Here is a 27,542-nt window from a genome sequence, read left to right on the forward strand (position 1 = left end):
TTCTAATTTTTATGGCAACACATTAAGTTATAACAGGAAAAATTAGACTTAAAAAGAAATTACATTAAAATTATCTACCGGAAGTGACTATTTCATTCTACAACAACAATGGCGTCTCTAGCAGCGTGGAGTTTATTTGCGTTGAATATATTTTTACTTTTTCTCCAAATTATGGGAGGGTAAGTATTATTGAAATGACATATACAAAATATAGTCATCAATGACTTTTTACGGTAATGAATTAAACGTGGTGTCGATTATTACTCTAAAATATAGTGAATTATATTTCCTGTCAAGCCGGTTTCTGTAGCAGACGCATTTTTGTAGGCGTGGAAACCTCTCATTGGTCGAAAAAGAGAAAACTACGAATCTTGAAATAATCGATTTTATGAATGAAGTGATATCTTTTTATTTTTCTTTTGATTTTGAAAAGTAATTAATGATTATGTCTTAACCTAAGATAAGGGCTCAATTTAAAATAAAGTCTGAAGATTCTTTGGACTGATTGGGGAAAATGATGTCATTGTAATCAGTAGCTTAACCCTGACACCATGAAATGTCAACATGTATCAGAATGATAATATCCAGTATGTTCCTAAATTATTCATTAGCAAAAATCATACATATATAGAGGATTCCTGCTGCTATTTTGATGCCTTATAACTATCATGTCTCATACAAATCCCAAATGGAGTATATAACACCATTTGGAGTATATTGACTCAACTGAAGTACACTGTTACACTATGGTCATTTACGTGCAACACTCAAAGCAAAGATAATTGAGGCATGACACATGTTTTAGTTTTAAAACGTAGTCATTTTCCAAACATGTCGCATATTTTACCAAATTTTTAACATTGTCTTGGGGGAAAAACATGTTCAATACTTAAATATAGCAAGACTGTCCAATGTACACATCAACAAAAACTCTGCGAATTCCACATAACATTCACGTAATGTCTAGCACATTCAAAGCAATCATGTGATTGTTCTGATATTGAAGATAGTCAAGCTGTATAATTTTCTCTCAATATCTATTTCCTGTAACTTTGCCTTGAAACAAAACACTTTTTCACTGAGTACATACTCATTTGATACCAGGTAATTGTCCTTATTTACTGACCAATAATTGATTTTGGGAATGGCAGAGTTTATTTCATTGGAGTAAAATTTTTTTTGAAAAAAATAATGGTATGGTGCCCGTAAACAAGTATCAGAAATTATATCCCTGTACTAATCAGGTCTTGGGGAAAGAAGTACTATCCACACAAACTAATACCAATGTCGCACCTCTTAAAATCATTAAGATCAGTTAATTCGTTAACACATAAAGTCAGCTTTTATCTTGTGGTTTGTTTTGCAGAAGAGACTTTTACAACATTTTGGGACTTCGAAAATCAGCAACAAAAAATGAAATAAAAAAGGCTTACAGGAAGTTAGCAAAAGAAATGCATCCTGATAAAAATCAAGGTGATCCAGAGGCTAACGAGAGATTTCAGAATTTAGGTGCTGCATATGAAGTAAGTACATGTAACTTTTTCACGTGTTTTGCAGTATTTTGGGTACTGGTAGTGCAGATGTGGGTCAGGTTGAACAAAATTCGTTTATTTATTGATTATAATGTTATTGCCAAGTACAATTACAACTTTACAAAGTTGTTTTAATGGTTATGGGGGATTTGTAATCACTATGTTATACTATGTTATGTATTTTAAGGCAAATTTAATAATTGGAGGAAATTAATTAACAGCTAGCTGAATGCATAGGCAAATCAAATGATATACTTGGTAAAAATGTTCCCTGGTATACTGAATATTCTATAATTGGGACCTTGGTTGTGGAATTAACGAAATATTTTTATACTTCAGAATGTAAAATTGTAAAAATGTGAAAAATGTGTGTTGAAATAAGAAGAAAAAACTTTAATATAAAGTTTGTGATACAATATTTTGCTAGAAGTTACACAATGACACCATCTGCCATTTATTAATTTAATTTTTTTTTTTATATTGATTTGGAAATTTTGTTTGTTGTGATTGGTAAAATTTACAGTTCTTTGCCATATTTGACAAAGGAGCATATGTTTCACAAAAATCCTGTGGGTGTTTATTGATTTGGTCTTTTCATAAGTTATTCTTCATGACAGGTGTTATCAGATGATGAAAAGAGGAAGATTTATGACAAACATGGAGAAGAAGGTCTAAAGAAAGGCGACGTATCAGGAGACCCATTTGAAAGGTTATTAGACTGGACATTAATTAAAAGTTCATATCAAACAGAAATGAGTGTCATTATACCGTTCTACCAATTCAGAATTTTTCGCAAGTGTGAAAGTGAAATACTTCTTGATAGACATTTAAGGAATTAAAACTATGTTTTCAGACTAGTGCATTTGTAGTTCGAAGAAGTACTTTTTATGAAGTCAATACTGTAACAAACAAGTGCTTTTCAAAGATTTTGCAAGGCCTTGTCATAAACATGAAGGGAGATCTATGTGTTGAATTACACCCATATACCAATGCTTTTAGATAAACATAAGTGATTTCACAATCAGTGCATATCATGCTTTTTATCCTGAAAATGATTTTTAACATGTTCATTTAACTGATTGTCAAGATATTTTCATAATTTTTGTTGACAGGAAGTAAATCTTGTATTGATATATTCACTTTTCTTTAGTATGTATAAAGAAATTTTGAGAAATATTTTATATATTTAGAATAGAAGTTGATCAATTAATAAACGTATACAGTCAACATACAAAATCGAAATATTTAGGGAACAACACTTGTTATACTCACACATGCTCACAATGTAGAAGCCCTATTAATTCAATCTCCAGTGTTATAATTGTTCCTTCAATAGCTTATTGACATATTTTTATGAATCATCATTTGAAATTAACTTTTGAATTTAACTTAAATCATTTTACAACAGTTGCAAAACAAGCTTTTCCAACCTTAATTAATCACTCTTGTTGGCGTGGATTGAAACATGCTAACTATTTGAGGAATGTGGAGTAACTTAGATTGACTTTTTCACAGATAATACAGCTTTATGTATTCAGTGTTAAAGATCTTGATGTAAGACAATGGGGTATACATATAATACATTTTCTCATATTTTCCTAAACATTTTTTCAGTAAAATACAAATACATTTTTTCATTCAGATAACATCAAAATCATATCATTTACAGCTCTCTAAAAACCTCATAGCAACTTACAAAAAGAAAGCTTTCACAATCCTATTATTTGTTTTTATTCCTTTATTTTGCAGTTTTTTTGGAGGCTTCAGTCCTTTTTTTGGAAATTCAAGATCACAGGACCGGGAAGTTCCAAGAGGTGGTGATGTTATTATGGACCTGGAAGTTTCACTGGAAGAACTATATACAGGAAACTTTGTAGAGGTTTGTGTCTGGATTTCTGATAAAAAAAATCTGGATAAAAGTATCATAGTTGTTTTTACAATTCTTCATCTAATCAGGATGTTTTGCAAGATTTTCTTCTCTGTCTTCATCTCATATAGTTCAATGTCTTGATGAACTTATATATTTGATGAAGCATGCACTGCTTGTTTAAACTGATAATCTAATTATGGAAACTTTTAGATACATATTGAAGATTAATCATAATATGATTGGTCTCATCGTACAGGTTTCCCATCTTCAGGAATCCACCTATAGCAAGGTTTTTGCCTTGCCAGTATATGTCTGTGTACTTTTAATACATGAAAATTTATTAAGGGAGATTGATTGAATGTAAATAATCAGTATTATGTGTTAGGTTTTATGAATTACTGCCTTGTTAAAATAACTTTCTCGTGTGTTAATATTTTAATACAAAGAAATTCCTAATAAACAAAATCTGAGAAAGGACAGAGGTAGCGATAATTCTTAATCAAAATTAGATGGTTAAGAAAAACTAAGGGAGACTACTCTTATGTCATATAAAGTTTTGTTAAAGTGCTATATGCTTCTAAGTCATTTTAAGATCTCTTGAATTTAAAATATAAGCAGTAACTTTTACTAAATCTTGAAGGATATCACATAACATGTTAACAGGTGATCCGATACAAGCCAGTGGCTAAACCAGCTAAAGGTACAAGGAAGTGCAACTGTCGCATGGAGATGGTTACTCAACAGCTTGGACCAGGCCGCTTCCAAATGACCCAACAACAAGTCTGTGATGACTGTCCCAATGTCAAGTATGTACAGCTAACATCATGTTTACTAAGATTGCTATCCAGCTATGTGCTGATATCAACAACGGTGACAAATTTTATAAAAAGTTACTGTAACAACCTGACTTTCCAGTATCTCAGTATTTGTATTTATTCAATAATGCTTGAAAACTAATGTTAATCATTACAGTTGATATTTTCTTTCTGTCATTCTAAACACAATGAAATTCATTTTTGACTAAAGTGACAGAGAAACAAAATTCAGTGATAATATTATCCTACAGTATTTTGTGTCGAAGTAGATTTTAAACATTTTTGCATGTAAGAACATTACAGTTTTACTCAGAAAGTTTACTTGACCATTTAAAAACATTTTTACCACACAGGATGGTACCAGAAGAAAGAGTTTTGGAGATAGAGATTGAGCAGGGCATGAGGGATGAACAAGAATATCCATTTGTAGCTGAAGGTAGGACTTTCACTAATTTAAGTTTATCTCTCTTAATAGATTGATAAGTGGTAAGACTCAAAAGAGGATATTCTTTTTACATTGACAAACCAGTTTCTACCTTTAAGTTATCAAATTTCAGACAAAAGTAAAGACAGACATGAAAATACAGGTTTTGAGAGTTTTTGGCTCCTCAGAAAGCAAAATAAGATATACATATAATCACTTCTATCCTTATTTTGTTAACAAACAACTCTGGTCCCACAGGTAAAGACTTTTAAACAGAGATGTAAATGTAGCACACTTTTTGGTAACAGGAAATCAGGACTGAAATGAGCCCCCTTTCCCACTCTCCTCCTTTCCCAAAAAGAATGAAAACATTTTTAGGAGCATTGAAGTTTCTTTTTAAAATATAAGGATGATATTGTTGAAAATAACAAGAAAAACCCGATAAAAATGCTACTTAGAATTTCAGTTTTATGCTGCAGAATCTGTGTCATAGATTATTGTTATGATCTTTGTTGATACTTTATTTCATTCTTACAGGAGAACCACACATTGATGGAGAACCAGGAGACCTGAGATTCAAGATCAAACAGGCGAAGTGAGTTACCAACAGCAATAATTTATCTGTATTTCTCTTGATTAGTTGACATAAATTACAGGGTTTATAGGGTTTATCGGGTGGAGGGCTTAGATAACCTTTTCTTAGTCTAACAATTTGTGTTGTATGGATGCTTTCAAATTTACTTGAATCAAGCAGGTCCATTTTACCACATATCCAGTTGTTTTCATTGGGACAATATTTTTGATGGTGTTTGACTGGGAAATCAGTGATCAAGTATTTTAAACTTTATATTGAGAGAAATGTTTATAAAAATTGGATATCTTATGTCAAGGTTAAAGGTCAAAGGTCATCATAGACCACTTTGATCAAGGGGTAGGGTGTAAGTGAGCCCCTTGTTTTTATCATGCTGTTGTAAGTATATAAAAGAATCAATACAGCAGCTAGCTAAGAGAGAAAAGGATATAACACTTAAATACAGCTAAAGAAGATCAGCAGATTTTAGACATCAGGATTGAGCTCCTCTGGATCCCTTGTTTTCAGCAAAACCAATCTTTGCTACACCAAGTTTATGTTTAAGCTCTCACATAACTGAGGAAGAAATTTAAAATTACTGCTGCAGGTAGATTTAGAAGACATATTCCTATCTTCTTTTTTGATGTGCCTAATAAAGTGTCAACTTGATCTTCCAGACATCGACGATTTGAGAGAAAAGGAGATGACCTCTTTACTAATGTTACCATCACTCTGGCTGATGCACTCACCGGTTTTGAGATGGATATTCCTCATTTAGATGGCCATTTGGTAAGATATGCTCCGTATTGTAAAACTGTGTCTTTACTTCTCTCAGATTGTTACAATTGCTGAAAAATTCCAGAATTTCATCTTTGTAGTTAGTTGACAGTTTCTGTCAAGATATTATCTTTTTAGGTGAACTGAAATTTTCCCTTGACCTGGTAACTAAACCCTGCTAAGATTAAGGGTGGATGGGTTACCTGATAGTAATCTGGTTACCCTGTAGTAATTTGTCTGTGTGTCCAAGTATGCATGAGTGAGTGTGTGTAGTGGTGATCACCATGTGTACGAGATGTTTTTTGAACCCCTGAACAGATTTAGTTAATACTCACACCAAAGTATCATACCACTAAGGTTTACACCTACTTAGATTTTGTTGTCATGAGTGGAGGTTAAAGGTCAAAGATCACACTTGACCTCTTTGCAAAATCAAAAAAGCTAACATACTGTCTATCTCATGAATCTCTGAATTGATTGAGTTCAGATTGTAGCATCACAACACCAGAGTCTAGACCTAATTATATTTTGTTGATTACTAATCAAATGGTCATCGGTTACCTTTGACATCTTTCAAATAAGAAGCTTGTGTATATGATTTAGGGGAGGAGGGAGTTATATCAGTGTGAGATGGTGCTCACTCTGTTTGAACTTGTGAAAGAAATTAGATTAGATATGGAATTCTGTTATGGTCAGTAACTTAAAAAGGGATGTATAATGTATGGATAAAACTTCAGAAAAGATGATGTATTAAAGGAGTTAATACAATTTTGAAAAATTGCTTGTAACTGAGTTTGCAGGTTGTTAAATTATGAATTGACTGATGTGATATAATTTGTAATCAACATACTGAAAATGTCAGCTCATGAGGATACACCTTTATTATTATAATAATAATTTTTTGCAGGTCCACATAGTTCGTGATAAAATCACCTGGCCTGGAGCTAGGATGAGGAAGTCGGGAGAAGGGATGCCAAATTATGAAAATAATAATGTGAAAGGAGCCCTAATCATTACCTTTGATGTAGAATTCCCCAAAGGTACACTTACTCAGGAGGACCAGGAACGTAAGTACAGAAACTTACTCATACAATTGAAGATTTTATGATTGAAATTGATAATTTCATAAATCAATAAGTTAAAAAATGAAAAAGTTTGTATATTTATATTAATTGCTATTAATTCAGGATCCTTTTTGATCATGAAACATGAGGGTTTTGTATTTAGGTTTCTGAAGAGTTTACTGTCTAGTACATTTATGCATCTTAAGTGCTTCATATCATATAAATGTTGAGTAAAAATAGGATTATAATCTGTCACAGCCTTGTGATACAACAATAATGTGACTACCATATACTACCATATTTTTTGGGTTATAAGCCACACTGATATATAAGCCGCAGAGTCGTAAAAAACAACTGATCAGACTGAAACACTTTCATGTAAAGTTGTTCTCTCAAGCATTTTCCTCCAATATGACAAAAGTGAACTTTATTTTTGAAACATTTATTGACTTCAAATGAGCTTATCCATATTTTTTTGTGCCATATTGAATGTTTTTGTCTTGGAATATAATATAATGCTCATGTTCTTTTTATTTCAGAAATAAAAGATATTTTGAAACAAGAATCAAAGAAAGTTGTTTATAATGGACTTCAAGCAAATTTATTTGCTTAACAGATGTGTTTTAGAGTTTTAATTTCAATATCTCCAAACATTTTGCTTTTGTTTAAAAAATGTAATTGTCATATATATTTGAAGTTATGTGATGTATGAGAGGAAAACCAGCATTTGTAGTGGTGGTATCTAATGAATTTATCTCCCAAAATAAAGAGTTCCACAATGAAATTCTGATTAAACCTTTTCTAGATGATAAATTCATTATTTCATTGATGGGAACTGTGAATATTTTGAAGGAGTTTAGCAATGAGGAAACTTGGGTAGTTCCAAGTTTTTATGTAAGGGAGATGACTCTTACAAGTAATACAGTAAATATCCTTAAATGATTTATTTAATTGCATTTTTTTCGAAAGTAATTTTTGATATTTTTGTGATACAGTTGTCATTGATTTCATCAAAAATATGTTAGTTGTTCATTAGAACTGATGTTGTATTCCATAAAATTTTGTAATATAAAACATTCACTCTGGGATCTGATCATACATAAGGATATAGTAGTCACTTTTTACAGTTATTTTTTCATACCATGTAGTGTAAAGAAGTACATGTATTTGGGTTTTTTTATTTCACTATTTTAATGTGCTCTATCCCTACAACTATAAATAACCTATACAGATTATAGAGCTGTAGTGATAACTTCCTGTGTGCATTCATTCTGTGTAGAGTGACAAGTCTGTATTTCCATTTACTAGAAGTTATACACATGAAAAATTCAAACTGATTTTGATAAGATACTCAAACATACTAATCACATGCATCTTTCCTTGGTTTATGAAATAAATTCTAAAATATATCAAAGTGCTGATATGTGAGTGTGTTTGTATGTGTATGTGAAAAAGCTGGTATCTTTTTCATCTGTTTAATGATATTTATACATGTTTGATAAAGAGGCATGAAGGACAGAGTCCAGGGGAATAAAACAATTTTAAGTGAAAAGTTAAGAGTTTAATAAATATAGAATACAGAAGGATTTTCACATTAGCTGAGATCCATGGATTATACATGTTACCCTGGTAAATAATAGCCACTCAACTACAGAGAGCTTATCTTCAGCTTGGTCAGGTGAAAACAAGACTGGTAAAAGGTTCAGGTTTGTTCTCTAGCAAAGGCATTGTAATATTTAATGTAGATAATGTCTTATATAACTGAACTCTTCTGAGTCCTTACAGTGAAAAAAAAATACTACAGTGGATGTTAATGTAAATATAATTAATTTTGTGCAATTAAATGTTATTTCATCATCTTTGCAATTAGAGCAGTCATATTATAGCACAATACTCAGCTCGAAAATTACTATATTAAGATAACAGCAAAAATTTGTATGTTAACAGTAATTTCCAGGGAGGCAACTGAAGATCAACTTTGTATATATTGTGGCCATTAGGTTGATGTGTTGAGTTAACAACAAAATTCTTTTTCAATCAATTTTACAACTCTTGATGTAAAATTTATACAATTTTTATCAAAAATATCAAATTCTGTTGTGTAAAATCTGTAAGGACAGGAATTTATCTTGACAACGTTAAAGTTTATTGGAAATTACTCCATGAATTACTGTAAACTCACCTTAGTCAGGAAAATCAAATTTCTGAGCATTATCACTTTTTGGTAAATTAGCATAACAGTAAATTTGCACATCCACAATAATTATTGTATAATCAGCATACAGAAAGTACTATTAGTGCAATCATATTTCACACAAAATTTTCAATACAAGAAATATTAGATTAACATTACTACTTAAATATGTATGTCTACAGTAATTTCTAAGATCACAGATTGTTTTACCTTAATAATCTTCAACATGTATGTGTAGATTTGTGAAATGTGTTGATTATTGATATGTATATATTTATCAATATATCACTGATTTCATATTTTTGTTTATATTAACATGAATTCACATTTTTCTTTAAATATATGTTATTATACATTACTAGGGTATTTTGGGTTCGGCGAGTGTTTTAAGTTTGATCAGATCACTTCAGGGATCAAATGCTCTTCAGAAGATTGATGTATGTATTGTCTGTCATAGAATGAAAAAAAAATGCTATAGTAATAACATCATGGTTCATGTTGTGTGTACCACTATTTTGAGGGTTTGACTCATTCTAGCTTCAGTGGGACATATTTGTTTGAAGATGGAGACACTTGTATTTTGGATAAAATCATTTCTCTTTAACTGTTGATCGTGTGGTAATGTCACAAATCTAGAAACAAGCCTGTGTCTCATTGTTGGTATATGACTGTGTTTAATGTGATGATTATGAATGTAAGATTATTTTGTAATGAGAGTGCTTGTGAGAAATGTCAGTTCAAAAAAATACATTTTATACCACCATGTTTTCAATGGGACAACTGTAAAAACCATTAAAACTATTTTTCCTAAATGAACTTTTTTTTGTATTTATTTTCGTATATACATATTGTGCTTCATCATGGAGCTACTTTTAGAGAAATTGGAAAAATTCCAGTATTAAACTTTTTTTCTGAGGATGATTTTTGAAAGGTAGATTAAAAGCATAAAATCACTTAAATCTATTTACGGTATTTGACAATCCTTTAGTATTAAACTTTTAAAAGACTTTATGTTTGGATAGAGAAATTTTAGAGAATTCTTTTCATGATTAAAGAAAGAAATTCACTGTGCTTTTATTTTAAATTTACATCTTAATAGCCATTTTTTCCAAGATCAAGAAACAAGTGCAACCATTTGTTTGAAATTTGTGATCTGTGATGATAATTCATACAAAATTTATTTTATCTATTAAATGTATTTAAATTACTTTGAATCTACCCTATGTAGCAATCAGAAAATGTTGTAATTGTGGATACTATTCACCAAAATATGCTGTCAAAAAGAAGTACTCCATGAACAAAATTTCTTCAAAACGTCATAAAAATTGTCCTTTTTAAGTTTATAAAGTTTATAGGAACACAAAAGTCCAAGAAATGATGTTGGAATTAATTTCATAAAGAAATTATTGCTTAGTTGCAATCAATGGAGTGCATTTTCAATTTTTTTCAGTTGCCTCTTGGTTTTCAAAATTTAATCATTACTAAGAATTCTTAGAATAGAACCGTGATATGATTCTGTTGGTTTTTATTTGGCTCTACTAGTTCTTACTTTGTATTGTAAGGTGCTATTTACTTTTTACTTTTTTAACAATCATTGAGAAAGCAGAGAGATCGTACAAGACAATCATTACAAATACAGGTTAACAGTCAATGTAAAGAACAGTATGGTACATATTTATTTAGAATATAACTTAGTTTTTATTTCATATCAGATAAATGAATTTTTTTTTATTTTGGAAATATCCGAAAGTTTCTACTGAGCTAGGAATAATATTGTGTCAATTTAATAAAAACAATTATACGTAATACTGAACAAAGATCCAGTACACCTCTTAGGCAGACAAAAACATTGTCTCTCCAGGGAGACAACATTTCATTCTTTACGCTGGGACCAAATTATACATAATGTCAAGGAGATGCTCTTCAGCAATAAAGGGTTTGTACAATGCAACTATAGGTTCATGAAAACACTTTTAAATGGCAGTGAGAAATTGTTCGTGAAGAAATTAAAAAAATATATAAAATCGGGATTCCCTTTGTTTAAGGACTTGAGCTTATCAAATATAAGTTCGTCCTCGTGGAGTGAAACCCTTGCGACCTTTGCTACCATTGCGCCTTAGACGTCAGCTGTTTTCACTGACATAGCAACAACACCGGGACACCGGTTACACTAATAAGGGGTAAAAACACAAATCTTAAATCAATGGTTGGATGTGCTTTAACACCAATCTTGCACGCTAAAGACCTAAGAATTCAAGCTATATGCCGTCTTAAATTTCTATACAGTTATGGAGAGGGGGTCTAAAGAAAGACACCCTAAAACATGTCAGTCAAACAGGATTGTGCCTCGGTTACAAAGGCATCGTTATTAGCACCAGAAAGTATTTTGATGACGTGTCAAAGGAAATGAAATAGAGAGCTTCATGAGCAGTTGTCTTCCGGTGTGACGGAAAAGTCGAACACGGATGAAGATGACTCAATTGAACCAGTGATATTGTCAAAAAAATAAGTGCTTTTCAAGATAGCAGCTTTGTCTACCAGCTCTGATTCCAGCCTGACCCTAGGAATAACACGACACTTAATCAGGACCATTTCAAGATCCTTTCATACAATTTTGAGCTGAACCCCAGCTGGTTTTTGTTCAAGAAAACATTTCGCAATCGTGTTACAAAATGGCCGCCGTGATGCCATGTTGAAATTTTGAGCGGGCAGGAAAATAACAACACCTTGTTGGCTTCCTTTTCTTGACAACCCCACAACTTCCAGCTCAATGGCACCAGTGCAGCTAGAGAAGCGGTTTTAAACGTGATTTTAAGGTGGCAATCATCCAGGCCATTTTGGATTTCGGATAGATGGGTAAACAAAGGGCGGAGAGAAAGGTAAAAAAAGAGACGATATCAACATTCTGCCGATATCATATTACATAAAAAAAGTCGTGGTAAGTCCTACTTTATTAAACAAGAGTTCCTCAGAACTGTATGTGTCGCCTGCATTAAGTGTCATGATCACCCAGAAATCGAACTGGATGTGCAACGTTCAATCATAAAGTTGTAATACCAAATTTCATTTCTATAACTCGAAGCACAAAGGGAAAACTGCGCAAAGCAATATTCCTAAGAAATTTTCCAAGTTCAAAGGGACATGTCACTGCCAAGAAAGGTTACAGACTGCCAAGATGCGAACTCGGTGCTTAACTTTTGACCAAGAACTCATATACAAAATTGTATTTTGATAACTCGAAGCATAACCAAGAAAAGTTTCCAAGTTTAACGGGGCATAACTCTGCCAAGAAAGCTGTGAATCGAACCTTATCTGTAATGTTCGACCATGAAGCCATTTCTCATATTTCATTTCAAAAACTCTAAGCATAATCAAGAAAAGTACAAGAAACCATATTCTCGAAAAATTTTCGAAGAGGCATAACTCTGCAAAGAAGGGCCACAGACAGCCAAGAATCTAAACTAATCTGTACCCTTCCAACAAGAAGTCATATACCAAATTTCATTTCTATAACTCAAAGCATAATCAAAGAATGTCCAGAAAACAATATTCCCAGATAATTTTCTAAGTTCAAAGCGGCATTACTCTGTTAAGAAGGGTCACAGACAGCCGGAAATCGAACTTAATCTGTAACCTTCCTAGAAGAAGCCATATACGAAATTCCATTTTGATAACTCAAAACATAACCGAAAAAAAGTCCGGAAAACTTCCGTACGGACGCCGCCGACGCCGACGCCGACGCGTGACGACGGATAAAGTGATTCCTAAGTGTCTGCCAGCTCTGCAAGCGACACAGCAAACTGCTAGCTTTCAGGTAGTCGCCAATATGTTTACTACTACAAGATTAAATTTTAGCCTTCGTTATAAAGGTTATCTACGCTACGGATCAATACTGGTCAATAAAAAGCATTATGCCCTGGTTGCAACAAACATTTAAACTGTACTATGTAAAGCATGTGCTCAATATTGCACACTTTGTGAAATACATATGTCTTTATTGTAATAATTTAAGTTGGTCAATTTCATGGTTAGGGTGCCAGTTTGCACCACTGACACGTGACGTTTGAACATACATACATATTCATAGGTTCCACCGAGATAAGACACGATGACAGGGAGAACTACACCACAATGCGGTAGTTTATGAGTGTGTACAGTCATCGTTTAATAGTCGTGGACAGGTAGGTATTCAGGTCGAGGTAATATTGATTGGATAATAAATAGTGTTGTACCTTTATCGAATAGAAATATGGAATGGATCCAAAGGACAGAATGGCTAAGTGAAAGATGGAAAAATACCATGTTCGCTCACAACACTCTGTATTCATGTATTCTAGAGCCAGGAAGCGTGTTTATACATCAGGATCAGGCCAGCAGACAGTTCTAACTGTAGGTAAGTTACAAGTCCATCCATTGTCAGTAGACAATACGAACCGTTTATGACGTGTAATTTACCTTATGTAAGTCTGCATAGAGCGAGATATTGACTCAATTACACGTCAGTTTCACCAGCATATATTAATATATTAATTTACTTTCACCCCCACCCCAACCCCCACCCCTGGGATTGAAATATTCATATTATGAAGAACTTGTGAAAACTTGCCTTGCTAAAGATGATTCATATATGATAAATTGTTTATTAGATCAGAACCAATACGACCAACACACAATCAATATACAATGTATTTGAATTAAAATTTACGTTTTACAAAACATGTGCATTGAAGTCGAGACAATAGTTTTTAACTGAGCGTTCCTTCTTTCAAAAGTTATGGTCAAAATAGACAGGTATCTGTTAACATTATAGACAATTTGTTACACTTTTTTCTACATGTAACCTCCCTGTAAACATTGTAGACAATTTGTTACAAACACCTTTTTTTCTACATGTAACCTCCCTGTAAACATTGTAGACAATTTGTTACACTTTTTTTCTACATGTAACCTCCCTGTAAACATTGTAGACAGTTTGTTACAAACACCTTTTTTTCTATATGTAACCTCCCTGTAAACATTGTAGACAATTTGTAACAAACACTTTTTTTCACATGTAACCTCCTTGTAAACATAACAGATATTTTGTTACAAACACTTTTTTACTAAATGTAACCCCCGAAAGGTGTTAAAAGACTGCTGACACTTGTGGTCTTCTTATGGTTGAGTGAACTGACATAATATCGCAGATAGCGTTGTCCAGAGACCAGATATACACCTGTACCAATATATTCTGTAGTAAGTCATGAAGACAACAATTATAGCGTATGATCATACCTTTTTGTTTCATTGTAGGTTTGCTTTCCACTCATATTTTGTACTCAGCTTCAACAAAACGCGACAAATCTAACTTTATGCAACAATATATATTAGAAAACGGGTTAACATTTCAGGCATTAATAAATATGAAACTTTAATTTTTTGTAAGCTGACTTTTAACACTTTCTTTGTGTGTGTGTGTGTGTGTGTGTGTGTGTGTGTGTGCGTGTGTAGTGGTGTGCGTGTGTGTGTGGGCACGCGCGTGTGTGTTCCGTTAAAATATAGAGATTAACTGGTGTTCAGATTATTGTTCATTTTGAAATTTTGATTATTTGTGATATTTGATAATTTTTACTTAATTGACGCTTATCGCCTAGTTTAGCGATTATTTGGTTCATCTAATCGACTAGTTGGGGCTCTTCGTGGTTTTGGAAAATACATTAGACATGGCGGCACCCAAGGGTTTATGGCAGTCTAGTGGCTCACATTCTGTAAGTTGATGGTATTACATGATAACAATGTTTATGATTGAATGTCATAGTGCAGTCTATTAATTTCGTTTTTGGTCAAACTGTTTGTAAACACATGCTATCGATAAACTTAGAATTTCTCGGAGTCTCGAGTACTTTCGGTTTCAACAACTGTGGTTACATGGTGTTATGTGTATATTATTACCTTTCATTATGCATTCTAGTCAATTATAAACGATAATAATGAAATAATATGAGATATTTAACCAATATTTCATCTTGATATTCTGGAGTTGGTGCGTTGATAGACAGGGTAGATATTTTGTGTAGCTTTGTGGAATGGCATGGCCGATGATTTGACGCCAATTTCTTTATTGTTTTTTTTTACAACATTTGCGCTGATTTTCTGGTGTTTATTTAGTTACATTTCATCAGCAGAAACGATTTGGAAGTCTGGTGGAATAATAAAAGTAAACTGGTATTGAGCGTCGTGTCTCCGGGTACGTCATACGGTTTCTAATTTTACGTCATATGAATTTGTTTCGTCATTCCGTTTGTAAGGAATTGCTGTTTTGATTGTAGGTTTTCATCCCTTAGCCGCTGTGGCGTTACATACTGTGTGTTAACAGAATTTCGCTAAAGTAAGGTAACTTTCATGGACCTAACTAGACTGCTGTGGTGTTACATACTGTGTGTTAACAGAATTTCGTTAAAATAAAGTACCATCATGTACCTCGCTATGCTTGTCTGGTCCGTTCTACACTGTATGTTAACAGAATTTCGTTGAAGTGAGGTCATTTTCATACATTTTCAAAATGGAAATTGTTTAAATATTATTAATTATGTGGTAAATGTCTTTTTCACGCTTATTTTTTTATAATAATTTGATATATACTGTGAAACGTCCACGCATAATACGTCGTCGCATTATTATAGATGGTGTACTTGTATGTACTCTCCCTTGACTTCTTTAGGATTAAGGAGCACAAGGCCGATATATCACAACATGGCGGCGGAGGATAAGTGTCCTGAAACAATTTATGATGTCAAAACCCCGTCTTTTCTCGTGGATATTGACGTCATCAAAAGAAACGTGACGAGAATGAAGGAGACATGTGATCGCCTTGGCGTTCAGCTAAGACCCCACATGAAGACACACAAGACGGTGTAGGTAAAACAATAGCCTGCTAAAACTGACCATAATAGCAGTTTCCGAACAATTGGTGGGCAACTAATCAAAAGTTCGGACTATGTGATTTTGGTAAATTTTCTCGCATGTAAATCGATATATTTTCGTAGGATTCTATTTTCGTGGGTTTGTTTTGCTTTGTTTGTTTCATTTTTATACAAATAAAATACTTCTTTGGGGGCTTTTAATTTCATGGATAATGAGCCCAATAAAAACTGATCCTAACAGTAACTTGACATATGAGTTCATGGTTATAAGACAACTCCAAAGTCAACTAATATATTTTCCACGAAAATTAATGGTTTCACAGTAAGTACCTTCTTTTCCCTGTCACAATAGTAATTTTCAATATTTTGTATATCTATATTTCCTGCATTTGAAGAAGACAATATCGACCCCTCTCTTCTACTCCTTTATATGTATCTTATATAACTTGTGTAATCTGTTATGTCGTGATTCTTTCTGTATTCGTGATCTTTATTCTGGAAATGTTGAAAATATTGACTAGAAATGCAGCATTCCTTGTTATAACAAACACTGGCTGTTGGAAACAAAGAATTTTGGTTTCTAAATGGTTGAGTTCAACATTTCATCACTGGTCTCATTTTGAAGTCGATCATCGATTTTAATATCGCAAAAGTTTTAACCTATTAATATTTTGATATCCACTGCGTGCCCAGTATACTCAATAATCTGTCGTTAAACAAAGCTTTTACATAACAAGGTTCAAAGTAACTCGACCGTGAGAACAAACCTGTTTATAACCATCAGCCACGTGAATTGTCTCCATCACAGAGAACTAGGCGAGATGATGACGAACGGTACGAAAAAATGTGTTGTCGTTTCCACCCTAGACGAGGCGGAATTTTACGCCACTCACGGATTTGATGATATTTTGTACGCCTATCCGATAACACAACAAAAACTAGACAGGTAACCAGTATAGTATTTTATAAATATATTAATTTTAGATAATTACAGAATACTAATATGTCAACAAAATCATAATTTGAATTAAAAATCTGAAAAAGGGCAAAATATGAAAAAGAAACCGAACTGAAATAATTGTATTCATGAAACCATTCTCATGCACGTTCATAAAATTTCTGATCAACTCAACTTTCTTATAACTCGATTAAATCATGAAAGAGCAGCTGAAAAGGAAATGTTCACATTGAAAACAATATCAATCAAAGTCTTTCCGAAACTCGTAGGCAAATAGGGAGATTTAAAAAAAATTCCTGCTCCTTCTTTAGGACTGATTGGATGTTACCCATATTTGGTCTAAAGCATTGCTGGGTGAAGGGGAATCAATCTGGTATAAATGATAGGTCTCGGTCCCCTGGGGCCTGAGACACGGGGCCCAGTAAGGGTAATAGAACGAACTCTTTAAAATCCTACTCTTTCTGAAGGAATGATTTGATTTTGGCAAAATTGGTTTCAAGCATTGCTGGTTGAATGAGAATCAATTTTGTATAAATAGTAGGTCTCGGTACATGGAGCCTGAGGGGCGGGGTCCGATAGGAGTGATAGGTCAAATTCTTAAAAATTCTAACTCTTTATCAGGAATGATTGGGTTTTGCCCAAAATTGGTTTCAAGCATGCTGGGTGTAGGGGGGGAATCAATTTTTGTATAAACGGTGGGTCTCGGTCCCCTGGGGCGGTAGAGGCGGGGCCCAATATGGGAAATAGAGTGAATTCTTTAAAATCCCAATCCTGTAGGAATGAATTGACATTTCCCAAATTTAGTCTAAAGTATTCTTTGGTGAAGTGGAATCAGTTGTGTATTTCTGGTGGATTCTAGTCCCCTGGGATGGGGCCCGATTGTGGAAATAGGGCAAATTCCTTAAAATCCTACTTCTCCATTAGGAATGATTAGATTTGGCCCAAATTTGGTCAGAGGTATTCTTAGGCGAAGAGACACTCTGTAATGCTCAATGTCGCTCTCTGTTACAGTGACTGTCGGTCTTTGTAATGCTCACTATCGCTCACTACTATGTTCACTATTGCTCTCTTTTACGCTCTAGGATGGTGATTCTCAGGGACCGTCTTGGATGTCTTGATAGCATCTTTTGTGTTAACATTTAACCCTAAATTTCTCTGTATAAAATAAGGCGGCACTTTCGTATGTTGTTTAGTGAGATATTCACCAGCTAAGTCAAGGAGATCCTGCATCAATTTGACCCTAGCTGCTCATCGGGCGATAAACCAATTGTTTAAAGATCAAACATTTAAAAAAAAAAATTATTTTCCTGATTTTAATCTCTCTTAAATTATTTACTATTGAATTGAACATTTTTTCAAGGTGCCGAAGACTTGCAGAAAAGTTAGAGAAGTTTCATATGATGGTTGAAAGTCCAGAAAGCATGGAAGCTTTAAAGACAACACCAAGGGGAGATAACAAGAATTGGTCCGTGTATCTGGAGATAGATCTAGGACTCGGACGAAGTACGTTTTTATACACCAAAGTGTGCGACTGATGATGTAATCCTTTTCTCCAGAAGTGAAGAACCTAGTCAAATTTCTAATTTTTTTTATTTGCTTGATTTTAATTTTGACATAATAAAAAGAGTGAGAGAGAGAGGGGGGTGGGGGAGAGAGAGGGAGAGGGGGAGAGAGAGGGAGAGAGAGAGGGAGGGAGGGAGAGGGAGGTTGAGGGAGAGAGAGGGGGAGAAAGAGGGGGAGAGGAGGAGGGAGAGAGAGGGAGGGAGAGAGAGAAGGGGAAAGAGTGCAAGGGAGAGGGAGAGAGACGGGGGAGGGGAGTGGGAAGAGAGAGAGAGAGAGAGAGCTTTAAAATGTAATTGCATTGGTTTAGCACGGTAGCAGTTCTATTTAGATTAAGTCCCAAGAGCCAAGCTAAGTACCATGTACATTATAGGGATCAAAGACAATTCTGCCACACTGTTACTTAAGGTTTACATCTTTGAACGGAACAACACTGGTACTGTCAGAACAAATATATTATATTAACCGTCTCTTGGCATTGAATTGTATGAAATTCCTACTAGGATTATCCTTATTGTAGTGTTGAAATCTATGTTCTATATCAATCTGACAGCCGGAGTTGAATGGGACTCTGATCTGGCATTGACACTGGCTGCAGAGGCTGCGAACTGTCCCAGTATAGACTTCCTGGGCCTGTATGTACACAGTGGGGACTCCTATCTCGCCCGCGGCCCTGACTCTATCCGGCAGTCGGGAAGAAAAAACACGGACAAATTATTGCAACTCAAGGTCAGGTAAGCCACGATAAAGCTGACTAATCGAGAGGGAAGAAAGTATATAAGTTTATATAAACAATTTTTTTTGTTGTCTCCATCATATCTGGGGTTTGACCTTTATTTCGACCATTTCTTCAAGTGCCTCCGAGATTTCAACTTAACATCACTGACGAGTCCTAGAAGGACGAAACAGTTGTATGATGTAGCATCACTGACAAGTTCTTGAAGAACAAAACAATTGTATAATGTAGTATCACTGACGAGTCCTAGAAGGACGAAACAATTGTATGATGTAGCATTACTGAGAAGTTCTTGAAGAACAAAACAATTGTATAATGTAGTATCACTGACGAGTCCTAGAAGGACGAAACAATTGTATGATGTAGCATTACAGTTGTATGATGTAGCATTAATGAAGGACGAAACAGCTGTATGATGTAGCATTAGACGAAACAGCTGTATGATGTAGCATCACTGACGAGTCTTAGAAGGACGAAAGAGCTGTATGATGTAGCATCACTGACGAGTTCTTGTAGGACGAAACAGCTATATGATGTAGCATTACTGACGAGTCCTAGAAGGATGAACCAGCTGTATCATGCAGTTTAATTTCTTTGTTTGACTGTAATATATTTAAATTCAAAATTCATTTTTGTGTCTTTTGTACAATCCTTATCTCCATTTATGGTAGGTATCAAATTCTGATCCTGTTACAGACAATATGGCGATTGGTGGGAAGTACTTAAAGTAAAACAGGTGTTACAATATAACATATTATTACCTATAATTATATATGAAAGAACATTTGCAAGCTTGTTATCCGAAAGCCTGATTATTTTCACAGACATGTTCGCTTTGTTAGAGTTTGTTTTGTAGTTGTATGACCTACCGATCATGTACGATCATATCAGGACATTGACACTACAGCAAAACTCATGAAAATTTTACAAAAGACACAAAATGCATCTTGGATACAGTCAAATTAAACTGATTCAAAATGTATTCACAATAAATCACGTCTAGACTCCATTAACGGCAGGAGTTGTCTCCCCATCCTATGTTTATTCGTATGATGCCCAGTTTTAATTGGGTTTTGAGTTGAACGTTGTTAACATGACAGTATTGTCTTGTTTGTGATAGGCTAGCAGAAGCAGGGGTGACTTGTCCAAGTCTGTGTATGGGTTCAACTCCAGGCTGTTCACATCCTGACGATAGCATGGCCCAGTTGGACTGTTTCTCGCCTGGAAACTACGTCTTCCATGGTAATGTTGAAATATTAGAGAATGATTAATTATATAGGCATAACCTAGAACATGGTGTTTATTTTAACAAGTATTTCACAAAAATGCCTGAATTCGCCTAAATATGGAAATTTTGCTCCAGGTTTTGAAAAGACAGTCAAAAATAGTCTCAATGATTAGGGAATACTTTGGAATACGTTGAAAATCACACCAAACAACATTCTACAGGATGTGCTACAAGTTTAGAATTCAATCGACTGGCATTGAATTGAAGATATATTGTTCATACATGTTTGTGCAGTATCGGAAAGGCAGCTAGCCGATTTCCGGTTCACAGCCTGAATATCCGTTGTTGTGGTAGACATTCACGGTATCAAGAAAACAATTTTATCGATGAGAATGATATGAATCATCCTTTTGATATCCATGTTATCGTAAAACGATATGATTTCCCACATTTTCTAAGCACTACGATTATCACAAAAATGTTTAAAAACGTTCAAAATGTCTGGATTATCATATAGTGCCATATCCACAATAAATATTAAAATCATGTGCTCATTGTAATGAGTGAACGAAAATATAAGAAATTTCAGCCGACAAATCCACAGCTTAAAGTAATTAGATTTCTGTTGACAAGATATTGATAACGATTTTTTATTTACACCGCAAATCATGATCACTTTGAATGGGTATTTTTTTTGTTTTTCTATGCGTTAGACACCATGCAGATGCGGATAGGCACGTGCGAGGAGAGTGATATTGCCTGTCGCGTGATCTGTCGCGTGATCAGTCACAAGAAAAGTCAAAACAAAATGTCGATTGATGCGGGATTTCTGGCGATCAGTCACGATGGGATGGAACTGGGGCTGGCAGAAGGACCTGTGATCTTCCAGGGCCACCCAGAACTAAAGTAAGCGAACTTGGTCAACAGGTATAATAATGAGAATTACCATTACGTGGTCAACAAGTGTAGTATGAGGAATTATAGTCAAGTGGTCAACAGGTATAGTAAGGAGAAATACAGTCACGTGGTCAACAGGTATAGTAAGGAGAAATACAGTCACGTGGTCAACAGGTATAGTAAGGAGAAATACAGTCACGTGGTCAACAGGTATAGTAAGGAGTAAGACAGTCACGTGGTCAACAGGTATAGTAAGGAGAAATACAGTAACGTGGTTAACATATATAATAAGGGGAAACATAGTCACGTGATCACCAGATGTGGTAAGAACGATACTGTAGACGTGATTATCAGATGAAACAAGGGAAGATACATATGATCTTCAGTATATAAACTGCCTACTGTACACAGACATTGAATATCTCTCAATGAGGCAATGATAGTGACAATAAAACTTCCCACATTATCTTAACCAACCCATATCTCTTTAAAAAAATTGTTATAATTTTATCTCTCAGCTGTCGACATCCGCAAGGAACCATGATCTCTTATCAGCCATTGATGACACCAAGATATAAACCCTGACCTTTCCTGTCTTTTTACAGGCTGTTAGGCATGTGCCAGGAGTTAGGGAGTGTCGGCACACAAGGCACCCCGCTAGACTTTTCCAAATATCCTATCGGATCCTTACTCTTCATCTACCCGCATCATGTGAGTACTATTTACATATTTTTTAGATTGGTTCCAACCACAACCAGTTGTTAAAATCCTTATTCACGGAATGACGGATCACTTTTCTACCAATAGCTAAGTCGAATAAGGGTTTTAAAAAAAATCCAATTCCGACCTTAGTTCCCCGACAGATAGAAAAGAAGAAAGGCAATTGAAATATATATAATATATATATGTACATTAAGTGTGTGGATGTGTGTGTGTGTGTGTTCACCAACTAGTTCTCTATATGGGGTGGAGGATGTCTGGTTGGTGCGCGTGGATATAGGGTAGTCTTCATATACTTCACTCGGTTAATTCGATAAGGATTTCTCGTGTCAGGTTACTACGATACCTTTACCAAGATCATAAAACAAGCATGTTGAATGAGCATTGTTATTCAATAATTAATTTAAAAGCGTTATGAAGACGCTTACTCTTCAGGAACACGTAGTCACACTCTCTTTAGGAATCTCCGGTTAAATCTTTGTTTTGCTACTATTTTGACCTTGTTTCATCGAATTTGAATATGACTTAATCGAATTGAATATTGATATATTGTTGTTTTCTTTGTTTTTTATTTAAACAGTATCTTCATTACGCCTTTTGAATTTCAAGTTTTTTTTCTTTAAAGTCAGTTTTTTATTTGATGTCGTCTTGACTTTAAGATTGATTCCTAGACGTCAGTTTAATCATCAGACTTTTCTGTGATGTTTATTTGAACTAATGCATTTTCTAAAACGTCAGCCTATTTCATTGTTACAGTCGTGTGCTACTGCAGCTCTCTATAAAAACTACTACATACATTCCGGAGAGAAAATCGTCGGGGTTTGGCGGCCAACCAGGGGCTGGTAGTTTGAAGACTTAACCATTGGTAGCTGACCCGTGATATTAATTGAGAAATATCAATTCCACGACGTTCATTTCATAAACAAGCGCAATAAACCAAATAAATAAACTAATTAATTGGCGATTGGATTTTTACATATCTGGTGTAAGAATGTATGTCATGTATACTTGGTTCCTATGTTGTACATTGTTCTCATTACAGAACGTGACATTAATTGGATTGACGTGTTAGTATTTTGTATCATATATGCTATATGGACGTGTTGTGTATTTTGCATTTTATATGTTATGTTAGCCTTAGAGAGTGTTTTTTGGAAGTTTTGAAAAATAACTGAAGAGATTGAAAGAAATATTATAACAACGAGTGACCTGTTTCTACCACAACAAAAAAGCTATTTCAAGGATAAATTGACTTGGTATCTTTCAACGTGCGTAATGGTTACTATGTCTGTTTGGGCGTAATTATTTGACCTTTAATCAGTTTGTTTATTAATATGCAAAATAAGTGGGAATATCAATTTATTACACACCATTTCATGTAATAAATCACTTAGTTATCTTCAAAACGATAAATTGATAGAAATCCATAAAAAATCAAAATAGTACAAAAATAAGCATGAACAACTTATTGGGGTGTTTTGATTTCCGCGAATGCATGAAACGCCCTTTCGCTTAAAGTTCAACTTCTCAACCAATCTAAACACGAAACCCACAAAAATAAGCCTATCATGAAAATAAACCTTTATTTCTTACATAAACACGCATTTGATGAAAGAACAAAATAAAACCAACATGTCAACATAGTTATAATTCAATAAAACTAGGGCAAAATACCGAGACGCCTGCAAAGTACATGGATAATAAGACCTTGCGTCTCGAAAATAAGACGCGCCTTTCGAGTTTCTATGACATACCATATATCTCACCAATCGTCAGTACGTCTACACAATGGTTTGAACGTGTAACAACTTAACATATTGTGGTAGAAATAGTTTTGTTCAATTACACAGTTGTTATTTACATGGCTTAATCAATTGATGGTAGTTTCAGTAGAATGATATCAAACATCAACAAGGAATATATAACAGAGTACCAACAGAGTGATTGGAGAGAAATGACTGGAGATTCGCAATGATATTTTTCAAACTTACATTTCACAAAAAAATAATAAGTTTATGCAAACATAACGTTGTCTGTAGAATACTACAATTTTTAAAAAATACATTTGTATGTTAATATTTCCAACTTTACCGAAAGAGAAGTCCAGATCTAGATGGGGAAATGCTTCAGCCCAATAATTCATAAATTTTCATATACCTGATAATTTTTAATAACGTTAAATGCATGTGTATATTTTGATATCATACTACAATAATTGTGCGGACGATGTTTGACACGCAATGTAAAGTCGCTGCACTAAACATTTTTGACTTTGACCTGTCTGGCTTAGCTCCTAATAATGCTAATGACGTTTGTTGACTGTCTGGCTTAGCTCCTGATAATGCTAATGACGTTTGTCGACTTTGACCCCTCTGTCTTAGCTCCTAATAATGCTAATGACGTTTGTCGACTTTGACCTCTCTGTCTTAGCTCCTGATAATGCTAATGACGTTTGTCGACTTTGACCTCTCTGTCTTAGCTCCTAATAATGCTAATGACGTTTGCCGACTTTGACCTGTTTAGCTTAGCTCCTAATAATGCTAATGACGTTTGTCGACTTTGACCTCTCTGTCTTAGCTCCTAATAATGCTAATGATGTTTGTCGACTTTGACCTCTCTGTCTTAGCTCCTGACAATGCTAATGACTTTTGTTGACTGTCTGGCTTAGGTCCTGATAATGCTTATGACGTTTGTCGACTTTGATCTCTCTGTCTTAGCTCCTAATAATGCTAATGATGTTTGTCGACTTTGACCTCTCTGTCTTAGCTCCTAACAATGCTAATGACATTTGTTGACTGTCTGGCTTAGGTCCTGATAATGCTAATGACTTTTGTTGACTGTCTGGCTTAGCTCCTAATAATGCTTATGACGTTTGTTGAATTTGACCTCTCTGTCTTAGCTCCTAATAATGCTAAATACGTTTGTCGACTTTGACCTGTCTAGCTTATTCCTAATAATGCTTATGACGTTTGTTGACTTTGACCTCTCTGTCTTAGCTCCTAATAATGCTTATGACGTTTGTCGACTTTGACCTCTCTGTCTTAGCTCCTAATAATGCTAATGACGTTTGTCGTCTTTGACCTCTCTCGCTTGACGATACTGACATTGACCTACCAGATATAGAATTACGAACTGACGCTACTATATCAGATATACCATTTCAATTAGACGACATTACTGACATTCTTAAATCTTGACATTCTAATAAAGCTGCTGGCAGCGATACAATAAGTCACATTGAGCTTAGATATACTACAGAGTCCATAGCTTATCTATTGTCGCTAATTCTTAGAGCTTCCTTGGAAACTGGTATCTTCCCGTCGAAGTGGAAATAAGCTTTTATTATGCATTTATTAAAAAAAGGGGAATAAAAATGAATCTTCTTACTATAGACCAATACCTCTACTTAGTACTTTTGGCAAAGTTTTTGAACGTTTGGTTGTAAAATATTTTAATAGTTATTTACTCCATAATTCTTTGATTTTTAATTACCATTCAGGTTTCCAGCCTGATAATTCTACTGTTCATCAAATTATTGAAATTTATCATACATTATGTGAAAATATTGAAAATAGGGAGTCAACGTGTTTAGTTTTTTGTGATATTTCTAAAGCGTTCGATAGGGTGTGGCTCAAGGGACTGCATGTAAAACTAGCTACTTATGGTATAAGTGGAACCTTCTAGTTTGGTTGAACAATTATGTCAGTAATAGAAAACAGCAAGTCTATGTAGGAAATAGTAAATCTACAAATGCAGGTGTTCCACAGGGTTCGTTATTAGGCCCCCTTTTTTATTTTATATATTAAAGCCCCAATATACGTAAAAATCACTATAAAAAAACAAACTTTATCTTATTTTCCCCGTAATATATGTAACAAAACAAATACTTTCCTTTAATTCAAGAAAATAGAACTGACTGTTTTCAATTTAAATAAAAATTGAAAAAATCGGAAAATAAACAATGTGGGACCCACAATAATTCATATATTACCTCTCGTAGCGATGACATTGCGCATGTGCATATTCCGCGTGTGTAAACATGGCAGACACAGTACAGATGTTCACCAGTCGCTTCCTTTTTTTCCAATCATACATCAGGCCAGTTCTGAATTCTTACATTATAATTGTGCGTCGTATCGTTTCTAAACTAATTATTCCTTCTAATTATTTCCCAAAAACTGAATGTTTATCGCAGAAATACCTCAAGTCTACGACAAGACTTCGTAAACAATGTTTGTAAACAAAAACTTACCGTAGACATATCTGCATGTGCTTCCTCTATAAGTAGAAACCTCAACTCTCGCGAGATCAGGTCATGAACTTTCCGACGTGGTTCGGCAACAATCGTAATTTCGATGGCGGAGTGTTTAAAATGGAGGTGTGTTTACAAATAACGAGTTTCAACTGCTCATATATCAATACTTTATGCACAAAGTCATGGTAACTCTTGTTTGAATAACTTAATTTTTACTACATGTTAAAGATTATCTAAATAACTATGTCTGATTCTTCACTAAATTTTTGTTGAATGTTACTATATTGGTGCTTTAATGATACAGCTGTTAATCTTGAAAATCTCTCTAAACTGTTTGCCGACGATACTTCAATATTTTGTTCTGGTACTTCCATTTTGGCCATCGAAACTAAAATTATTAACGACCTAGTTAAAATTCAAAACTGGGCAGAAAAGTGGCTTGTTAAATGTAATCCCTTAAAAACGGAAGCTTTATTTATTTCAAATATTGAGCACGATCGTGTCATAGATATTAAATTTAATAATGTGAGTGTCGACTTTGTAGACCATCATAAACATCTGGGGATAACTTTAGATGAACCATTATAAGAATTAATCTTGAACTGACCTTTAAACTATTATAGGGTTCAGCTGACCTTTGAGTATTGCATGGACCTTTAAATATTACATCATATTGTTACATATACCCTGTGGTCAAAATACCCTTATATCTCAAACGTCAACACCTGTGTTTATATATTCAATACATGATAGATATGCATGTTGGACATGTAGAGTTTAATACCGGTCATGTAGAGTTTAATACCATTAAGTAATTCGTCTGGTCACTTGTCTTTATCTGTTAAGATGTTGAATAATATAGGACCGTGGTATAAATACAGCAGAGAGCTTGGTCACTCTCGGTCGATACTTGGGCAGTCGATACTTGGGATTGTCTACTCAACAGTCACCCAGGAGGGGCTGGACCGTGAGGTTCAGTCCCTAGAACTACATCACAATAAAATACACCAATAACTTTTAAAAAGACACAAGAACGTTG

At 34.3% G+C, this 27,542-nt stretch overlaps 2 protein-coding genes across 2 annotated transcripts; both read left to right on the top strand.

The window, feature by feature from the left end:
• Positions 1-108: 108 nt before the first annotated feature.
• Positions 109-8,649, top strand: LOC132547571 (dnaJ homolog subfamily B member 11-like). The gene is made up of 10 exons (XM_060211345.1): positions 109-179; positions 1,367-1,523; positions 2,150-2,241; positions 3,282-3,411; positions 4,066-4,208; positions 4,571-4,653; positions 5,179-5,236; positions 5,890-6,001; positions 6,897-7,056; positions 7,593-8,649. Exons 1-10 carry the CDS (start codon positions 109-111, stop codon positions 7,664-7,666), a joined length of 1,080 nt encoding a protein of 359 aa, XP_060067328.1. The 3' UTR covers positions 7,667-8,649.
• Positions 8,650-15,979: 7,330 nt separating this feature from the next.
• LOC132547586 (D-serine dehydratase-like) lies at positions 15,980-23,094 on the top strand. Its single transcript, XM_060211364.1, has 8 exons — positions 15,980-16,140; positions 16,958-17,095; positions 18,468-18,610; positions 19,221-19,401; positions 20,524-20,645; positions 21,345-21,537; positions 22,134-22,239; positions 23,005-23,094. Exons 1-8 carry the CDS (start codon positions 15,980-15,982, stop codon positions 23,092-23,094), a joined length of 1,134 nt encoding a protein of 377 aa, XP_060067347.1.
• Positions 23,095-27,542: the final 4,448 nt, after the last annotated feature.

Source organism: Ylistrum balloti, unplaced genomic scaffold (genome assembly GCF_031769215.1).
Source record: "Ylistrum balloti isolate Yb309-2 unplaced genomic scaffold, AGI_CSIRO_Ybal_v1 Utg369962, whole genome shotgun sequence".
Classification (NCBI taxonomy): Eukaryota; Metazoa; Mollusca; class Bivalvia; order Pectinida; family Pectinidae; genus Ylistrum; species Ylistrum balloti.

Excerpts from the sequence above, each read along its gene's own strand:
- LOC132547586 (XM_060211364.1), top strand. The coding sequence starts at position 15,980 with ATGGCGGCGGAGGATAAGTGTCCTGAAACAATTTATGATGTCAAAACC. Across the intron at positions 17,096-18,467 it reads ACACAACAAAAACTAGACAG|GTGCCGAAGACTTGCAGAAA; the intron begins GTAACCAGTATA and ends CATTTTTTCAAG. Across the intron at positions 18,611-19,220 it reads AGATCTAGGACTCGGACGAA|CCGGAGTTGAATGGGACTCT; the intron begins GTACGTTTTTAT and ends TCAATCTGACAG.
- LOC132547571 (XM_060211345.1), top strand. The coding sequence starts at position 109 with ATGGCGTCTCTAGCAGCGTGGAGTTTATTTGCGTTGAATATATTTTTA. Across the intron at positions 3,412-4,065 it reads ATACAGGAAACTTTGTAGAG|GTGATCCGATACAAGCCAGT; the intron begins GTTTGTGTCTGG and ends ACATGTTAACAG. Across the intron at positions 4,654-5,178 it reads ATATCCATTTGTAGCTGAAG|GAGAACCACACATTGATGGA; the intron begins GTAGGACTTTCA and ends TCATTCTTACAG.